The sequence below is a fragment of the Microtus ochrogaster genome, assembly GCF_000317375.1.
Source record: "Microtus ochrogaster isolate Prairie Vole_2 chromosome 14 unlocalized genomic scaffold, MicOch1.0 chr14_random_1, whole genome shotgun sequence".
Lineage (NCBI taxonomy): Eukaryota > Metazoa > Chordata > Mammalia > Rodentia > Cricetidae > Microtus > Microtus ochrogaster.
The window spans coordinates 35836029-35844763 of NW_004949096.1; the positions used below are offsets into that span (position 1 = coordinate 35836029).

The 8735-nt window shown below is 51.8% G+C and overlaps 1 protein-coding gene across 4 annotated transcripts in view; it reads right to left on the bottom strand.

Annotated features, from left to right (window-relative positions):
* Window positions 1–126: 126 nt before the first annotated feature.
* The window catches only part of Kcnip3 (potassium voltage-gated channel interacting protein 3), a 66591-nt gene continuing 57982 nt past the window's right edge, over window positions 127–8735 (bottom strand). For 2 of the 4 annotated variants that reach the window (XM_026787761.1, XM_026787760.1), the window contains exons 3-6: window positions 5873–5993; window positions 5349–5418; window positions 5054–5124; window positions 127–378 (exon numbers count right to left, since the gene is read on the bottom strand). In XM_026787761.1, coding sequence (XP_026643562.1) covers window positions 232–378; window positions 5054–5124; window positions 5349–5418; window positions 5873–5993 — 409 coding nt within the window. In that variant the 3' untranslated portion in view covers window positions 127–231. Of the gene's footprint in view, window positions 379–5053; window positions 5125–5348; window positions 5419–5872; window positions 5998–8735 lie in introns of all 4 variants that reach the window. The other 2 variants (XM_026787763.1, XM_026787762.1) reach the window with 2 other exon arrangements.

An 8735-nucleotide genomic window follows, 5' to 3' on the forward strand; every position in this document is an offset into this window, starting at 1 on the left:
GGGAGGCAGAGGCAGGCGGATCTCTGTGAGTTCGAGGCCAGCCTGGTCTACAACAAGAGCTAGTGCCAGGACAGGCTCCAAAGCTACAGAGAAACCCTGTCTCAAAAAACAAACAAACAAAAAAAATGTTTGGGCCAAACCAGACCTCCCCTGGGACTGTGTGGCAAGGTCCCTAGGCAGGGCTGAGAATCACCAAGCTAGTGGCATCAGGAGAAAAGGGAAGCCAGGAGCTCAGGAGAGTAGGGACAGGCACGTTTGCCAACCCAGTACCTCTTTGGTGATGTAACCATCCTTGTTAATGTCATAGAGATTGAAGGCCCACTTGAGCTTCTCGTGGACCGTCCCTCGGAGCAGGATGGAGAGCCCAACCACGAAGTCCTGTAGAGGAGAGGGAGGATGAGGAATAGTAGCCATGGCTGGGGCTCCCTTCTAGCCCACCAGGTGACTCTCACTGGAAGTCACACTCCCTCAAATGAGGGTCTTCCACAGTCGAGAGGCAGAGATGTCCATTCAGGTGGCCAGCGTGTGAGTGTGTGTGCATGTGTGCAAGGTTGTCTGTGCTTCTGTGTGTGAGCACATGCATAACTGTGCCTGTGTACCCCGCGGCAGTGTGTGTGTGTGTGTGTGTGTGTGTGTGTGTGTGTGTGCGCGCGCGCACAGTTGTCAATACTGAGTCCAGCAGAGATCCAGCTGTTAGTTTGGTGTCCTGTGCTTATTTTCCACCTTTCTGCTGTCTGGGGGCTCCTTCAGCCCAGGGGAGAGTTCTACCTTAGTCCACTCAGCATCCACAAGTCAAAGGTCCTCAGACACTTTCAGTTTAACAAGCTCAAACTGGCAGGCTGCTGTCCCCTGTGGGTTGTGACAGTGGACATGACAGGATGAGACTGCCCACACAGCTGCATACGGATTCCAGCTGGAAGGCACGAGAAACAAGCCCTCTTCCCCTCCCCACCACAGGGTCCTCTTTGGCTATTCTGAAAGGAAGACCTGTCCTGGGGAACTGCCCATGGAGCCTGCAAAGGGACAGGGTACAGCCTCAAAGGACTCAGCCCCTACTCCCAGATTAGACTTCCTGGCCACAAGGAAGCCCATACGACAAGAAGAAGAGACCAAGGGAAACAGAACAGCAATTTGTAAGGAACAGAACATTCTAGAATGGAAAAAAAAACCTGATGAAAACAAGGAGCTGCAGATGTTAGAAACCTGGTATGCCTTACAATAAAAACAGGACACTGTTTATAAAAGAGGAGAGGGGAACGATCGAAGATCAAGACCAGAAAGACCTTGCTAGTTGGTAGGGATCAAAAACGATGGAAGAAGGTTTGGGGGAGCAAGTGGGGTCTTCCAAGAAGTGGACACACACATACACATACACACACACACACACACACACACACACAGAGGGAGAGAGGGAGAGAAAGAGATCGATCCTGGGGGACAGCACCAGGACAGAAAACCCAGGCAAACCAGAGAAAAATGCAGCCAAGTGAGTCAGAGAAATTGGGAAAGATTTCCCCCAAAGACAAAGCTAAGTTCCCAGGCCCCACCCCCCCATCCCGAGACTGGCACAATGTGTGATATCAACTACAGTTGAACCCCACGACACAAGTCCTGGTGAGACTCAGAAAAACTGGCTGCCAAGAGAGTGTTTCCAGAGAGAAACACAAAGCCAACTGGGAGAAGCCAATCCGTCCATCCGTCCATGCATCCATCCACACCTGATCAGAATCATCTGGTGGGGCTGTTGAACAGTCCCTGGGGGACTGAAGCCTGAGGAACAACCTTCCTGGAAGTTCTAGTTCGTGCAGCAGGTGAAAGAGAAGAAGGGTAAAGGTATTTCCGGATATCCAGTGGCTCGAAAGTCACTTCCCACACACTCTTTCCAAGAAGCTGCTGGAAGACGCGCCCTTGGAAAGAGAGCAAAGCCAGGAAAAAGTTAAGAGATTCCCCAGTCTGGGGGACTTGGCCCAGAAAAAGAGAAAGTGGGTCCAAGGGGGCTCGATGGAGCTGGGGATCCCTCAGTCACTTTACAGTTGAATCCTGCAGTCAGTTGTTGAGGGGGATGGGAAATGTTGTGTGCTCGGGGAGGCTGAAGACACCACACCTAAACAGGACAGCCCAGAAGAGTCATGGAAACTTTACAAGGGGACTGCCCTGTCAGTGCACTGGTCTTGGAAGTCATGAATAAAAAACTCAAAGGAGAAGCAAGGTGGTATTTCTTATACTTTCAGGCTGGGAAATGATCACCAAAGTGTGGGCGTGGTTTACCCAAGCAAGGAAGATTCAAAGTCATCCCTGAAGCCACGACAATCCAGCCCCACCCCGCCGCCCACCCCACAGGCTTTCCCTGTGGGAGGATGAGGCATGGTGTGGTGTCTACTTGGGTGTAATCTTCTCAAGTAGACCACTAGGGGGCACTAGCACCCTCCTCTCTTCTGGAAACCTGCCTTTTAGCCACACAGCCCGCTCTAACAGAGCACTGACTGTGGCTGCAAGGCCACCGAAGGGACAGTCCATTTGTCAAGCAGCATATTTTCAAGTGTGTCCACCACCAGCCTTAACTCCAGGCTCAAAGGTGTGAGCCCCAAAGCAGCACCCAGGTTGCATGCAGGTTTCTAAGATCCCAGAGGTGAACACGAAGAAGCTGGTAAGAACTAAGGGTGATTGTCGGACTGCAGGCCAACCTGGGATGACAGTTCACACCATATTAGGGAGGCCAACTTGGTCAGTAACATGGAAGCCATAATGGGGTTGGGGTTGGGTACAGTACAAAGAAGTGGCCACACCCTCTAGACACGTGATAGCTTCACTTTCCAAATGAGCGGCTTGTCCAATGCCATTTTCAAGCTGGCTACCCAGAGGCACCCATAGTTACTGAAGTGTTCAGGAAGATCTGTGCTTTCCTGATAAGACGCACTTGCTGAATCAGAAAGAGCTTCCGTGGCATGGACAGTTAAGGTACATCCATGTTCAACACCGTCCACAGCAGGGGGAAGACAGGAGGAACCTGGGACCATGGACCACATCCATGTTCAACACCATCCACAGCAGGGGGAAGACAGGAGGAACCTGGAACCACGGACCACATCATGTTCAACACTATCTACAGCAGGTAGAAGGCAGGAGGGATCTGGGGCCACATCCTCTCAGTTTGGATGGGGTTTGCTAGTTTTACTGTTTTTTGTTGCTGCTATCATTTTGTCAAGGATGAGAAGTTGTAATATATTCCCCCCTTTCCCCCCCCCGGAAGGTTCTGAGGGGTTCTGAGGTGTTGAGTTGGGTTGAGAGTCTGCCAGAGCTCCCTCCTCCCACCTGAGAGGACCATTCTAGACTCCAGGGATCATCGCCCATGGTACATGGAGGACGGAGCAGTGGAGATATGTGCCCCTCCCTTCCTCCAGAAAGCTTTCCAGAGCAGAGCGTCACAACCAGGAAGTTCCTCAGGGGACTGAGCCAGAGGGATTCATTTCACACACAGAGAAGTATGTAGAAGACGAGAAGATATCAGTGCTGGATGAGAAGGTGCCGGGGCCCCATCCCAGGCACTGACATATCCTGCTTCCCAGACACATCACCTAACCCAAGATCCCTCTCTGTGCCACCCAGGAAGGTTCCACAGGGATAGTAAGTGATGGTCACAGGAGGGGGTAGGCACCATGACCTTCCTGGTAAATGGACACACACAGAGGGGTCCTGGGAAGCTGACTGAAGGGCTCATTGATGAGTAGGGAAAGCTCTCCCACATGGTTGTGGCTGGGTACTTCTCAGAGAATTCCTTTCACTACTTCTCCAAGAGGCTCTGTGGCCTCAGGTGGGAACCCCAGGAGCTGGCCACAGAGGAAGCCTGGGGAGCCATGTCTTCCCTGCTAGCTCCCTGTTCTCACTGGGTTGTCTATGTGCACTGACTTTGGTGTTGCAGGTGTTAATGAAAAGCGGTGGTAACAACCCTGTGCATGTACAGGGACGATGGGCCTTCTGGTCAGGGCGGGGGGCCTGTGGTCACAGAGCTGAACCCAGGCTCCCAGGCCCGTCCAGTGTCTCTCTGTGGCTGGTGCTGTGTAAAAATAACCCAGTGGCATTATTGACGAGTTATTATTACCCCAGCCTGGCTGTCCATGGCCTTTCTGAGCTGTGTGCTTGCTAGACCGCTTTCCTGCTGGCCGCCCTTGGCCTTGGAAGCCAAGCTGGGGCACTTATCGATCAGGTTAGCTCTCAGTGAGGTCCTCTCTGAAGAGGTTTCAGCTTTTTCTCTTGTAGCTATTTTTAGGGACCTGGGCTCCACAGATGGGGCCTGTCTCAAATGACGGCATGTGACCAGGCCTGGGAGGAACCCATGCTACCACTGCTCACGGGGAGCCCAGGCTGTCTGGGTTGACGTGGGGGGTTCTGGCTTCTCTTTCCCCACTCTGAGCAACAATGGCCATCACTCATGGTGTCTTGCCGGGATGACAACCTGGAGGCTTCAAGCCCACTCAACACGTTCTCTGGGTGTTTCTGACCTTTTTTGCTTAGCAATAAGGTCAGGGAACAATGAAACCCCACTAACCTTGTCCCATTTGAGAGCTAGGCATAGCAGCTCATGGCTGTACTCCTGGTATTCTGGAGGGAGTGGAGGAGGATTATGAGTTTGAGGCCAGACTGGATGATACAGAGAGACCTGGTCTCAAAGAAACAAAGACAAGGGCTGGTGAGATGTTAAAGGTACTTGCTACCAAGCCTGACACCCTGAGTTCAATCCCCAGGGACCATATGATAGAGAAAACTGACTCCTGCAAACTGTCCGCCAACCTCACACACTTGCTACTGCATGTGCCCCTCCCCAAAGATGTGATAAATTAATTTTTAAAAATCCTTGACCTCTTTTTAAAATATAGACTTGTGTTGGGTCACTGCTAGCTGAGGGTGTATTGGCAGCTTCCCTGGCTGACTAGCTGAGTTAGATGCAAACTCACAGAACGGAAGAGAAAGCTAGCCAACTGTCAGGATTTCCTTGTATTCTGAGGGGACCACTCCGGAGACCTCAGGGCAGGACATACAGGTCAGCAGGACCTACCTCAAAGTGGATGGCCCCATTCCCATCAGCATCGAAGGCATTGAAGAGGAAGTGTGCGTAGGTGGTAGCATCTGGAGAGAGAGAGAGGGCAAGGCTGGAGCTGCTCCGATCTCACACAGTCCTGCCTAGGCTCAGGCCCAGTGAGGGCTCCTCTCTGGTAGGTCAGAAGCAGCATCAGACCCTCCATAAAGGAGGGGTGGCTAGGAAGGTGGGGATGGTCATAAGGCCCCCTCCCCAGAGAAGGGGTGCAGTCAGGGCTTGGAAGTAGTGGGGAGGGGGTTGGCCGTGGACTTACCTCCCTGAGGAAAGAACTGTGAGTAAATGAGTTTGAAGGTCTCTTCATCCACCAGGCCCGTGGGACACTCCTGCAGTGAGAAGCCATACCTCTCAGTGGCCTTAGCCACTCCTGGCTCCATGCCTGACTCCACAGGGCTGACCTCTCTCCACCTTCTGGGAGGATGAGGTGCCCACTATCTGAGGAACAGTTGTGCCCCCTGAGCCCTGGGCAGGCAGAAGGCACAATAGACAGGGCTGTGGAGGCGGTTCCCTTCATGCCGATGCCATCCCAATTGGTACAGCATTGGAGACCCTCACAGAAGAGCATGGCAGCCTTCACAATATCTATTCTGAACCATACCCCCCCCCATAGCTCTTCCATAAAATATGAGCCCTGAAAAGAACCCCATTTCCTGGGTAGGAGACAGAAGATGGAGAGATAGAGTCAGTCTCTCTCTCTCTCTCTCTCTCTCTCTCTCTCTCTCTCTCTCTCTCTCTCTCTCTCTCGACTCTAATGGGGACTGGGGACACAGGGGCACTCACATTCTTGAAGCCTCGGTAAAGGGACTGCAGCTCCTTCTTGGTGAACTTGGTTAGGGCCTGCAGCTGGTCCAAGCCCTCTGGCTGGTGGCGCACCGTGGACAACTCCAGTTCACTGTCACTGCTGTCTGGAGGAGGACACAGACCCAGCAGGGAGAGAGACATGTGGTGTGGGCAGGAACTAGGACACAGGCAGAAGGAGAGGGTGGAGGGACTCTCCTTGTGTGACTACCTGTAGGGCCCTGCTGGCTGTGCACGGCACAGAGGGAGGGGCCGTGACGGAGTTGTGCCTTTTGGCTGTTCTAAGCTTCTGTTCCGCCATAATGTAGCTCCTCTATTTCTGAGCATATCCACTTCTTCAACCACATGGGGAAGGGAAGAGGGGTGGAGACATGAAAGATCTCACAGCAAGATACTATCTTTAGACTGTCTCTTCCATGCAGACCCCCTTGATCTCATCAGGAATGGGAAGGCACCCGTCTTGGTCCACCCCAGCCTGATAAGCTTGCTATGTAGCTGGGTAAGGGCAAGGTCATTGTTTTCATTTCTGTTAAAACAAACAAACAAAACAGCACACCAGAATGTGTGTCAGGGTTGCCCTAAGGTAGAACAAGACTTCTTGTGATCTTTCCTAATTATCTGATCCCCGCCCCCCCATACATTTTCTTGGGAGTGGCATGCATCTTGTTCACAAAACAAAGTAAAAGCTCTGGACGAGAGAACTGCAACCGCCTGCCCCTTTGTGGGCGACATGTTCTCAAAATGCTCCATCTTCTGCTGACACAGGTGTAGAAGATCCTTTATACCACAACGAGGTCTCTACCAACAAGGTCGGCCAGAGACTGTATAACCCGCCTGCTGGGCCTCGGGGCAGCCTGCACACACGGGGCAGCCTGCACATACGGGGTAGCCTGCACACACGGGGTAGCCTGCACACACCGGGCAGCCTGCACACACGGGGTAGCCTGCACACACGGGGCAGCCTGTACACACGGGGCAGCCTGCACACACATGGCAGCCTGCACACACGGGGTAGCCTGCACACATGGGGTAGCCTGCACACACATGGCAGCCTGCACACACCGGGCAGCCTGCACACACCGGGCAGCCTGCACACACGGGGCAGCCTGGCCTCAGAAGCACCTGATGTTTCCCTGGCCAACCACATACCCTGGCTCCTAGGTGAAGGCGTTCTCTTCCCCCGTCTCTCACGTTTCTGTGCTTCTGCTTCATTGAGAACACCGGTTCTCAACCTTCTTAATGCAATGACCCTTTAACACAGTGACCCCCCAACCATAAAATTATTTTGTTGATACTTTATAACTGCAATTTTGCTACTGTTATGAATCATAATGTAAATATCTGTTTTCTGATGGTCTTAGGTAACCCCTGTGGAAGGGTTGTTCCACCCACTGAAGGCCTGAGAACCACTGATTTAGAGGCTGCACCCAAGGGGAAATTCCCCAAAGTGCTTTCCAGACAACGTCCCTGTGTTTTCCCTCCTGCTCCATGCTGCGGTGCCCTGCCCCTGCTTAAGGCGAACCCACCCATGTGGGCAGTGGGTCCCAGGACTCAAGCCTGAACTCCTTCTCCATCTCTTCTCCATGTCTTTTCCCTTCTCTCTGGCCATTCCCATCTTCATATACTGGACTCTAAACTGTCTTGTGATCCTGAACTTGAATGCAGCACCTTACGCAGGTTGGGTGAGCGCTCTACCACTAATCTATACCCAAGCCCTAGAACCACCGTCAAATTTGGCTACCTATCAAATGAAGCCTTGACAAGTCACATGTGAGCCTGCAATGCCACTCTGGTTGGTGTCCCATGAGGATCTGTCCCCAGATAGGGTCACCTGTACAAGGAAGCTCCCAGCAACAGTGGGAGTTTTGTGTATTTCACTTTTTTTAAACAGATGGGGGAGCCATCTTTGTCTATCATAGCAGGACGGGCAGACAGATGTGGAGGGCACACCCCAAGGAGGAGCCTCCAGTGTGAACTGCACAGAGCAGCCCGGAAGCTGGAAGGAAGGGCTTGCCTTCTTTAAGAGGGAGGCTTTTTAAATTTTTATAAAAATGCCCAGTAACATGCTTTCTCCAGAAACAAAATTCAGAGATGAAAGCCCAGGCTGGTGAGACTAAGATGGGAGAGGAAGGATAAAACATCAGAAATTTTAGATGAGATGATCACTTCATCCTGAAGATGGAATAATACAAAATATACTACATCACTTAAACATAGCTGTTAAGTATCTGAAGCAAAGTAAATAAGTAAATAAAAAAATCACAACTCCAGGGAGGAACAAATACAGCACAGCCACATTTGAAAATATAAACATTCTTTTTCAGCAACTGGCACACACAGATATAAAAGATTCAGAAACCACTATCAACCAATTTGATCTAATTAATATTTATAGAACACTATACAGAGATTGTAGACTATACAGGTCTGGGACTATCTGCCATGGGCCTGTGCATTGTGTGGGCCATGTGTGTGCAGGTGCCCACAGAGGCTAGAATAGGGCCCAGATTCCCTGGGGCTAAAGTCACAGGTGGTTGTGAAAGGAAGGGGAATAGGGAGGAGAGGGAGGGGGAGGGAGAGAGAAGGGAGGGAGAGAGAGAGATATAATAAATTTTTAATGGCAAAGCCGGGCATGGTGAGGAGGGGGAGACAGTGTGCAGGCTGAGGTAGAAGGGTTGTGAAGGCCAACCAGGGAGACAGAGTCTATGAGACTGTGTCCAGAGAAACCAACAGGGGACAAAGTGTCCCTGCCCCTTTTAAGGTCAAGCAAACAGGTCTCAAAGGGCCACCAGTGATCCCCACACCCTGATCAACACAGAAACCTTGGTCTCAAAACCTGGTAACA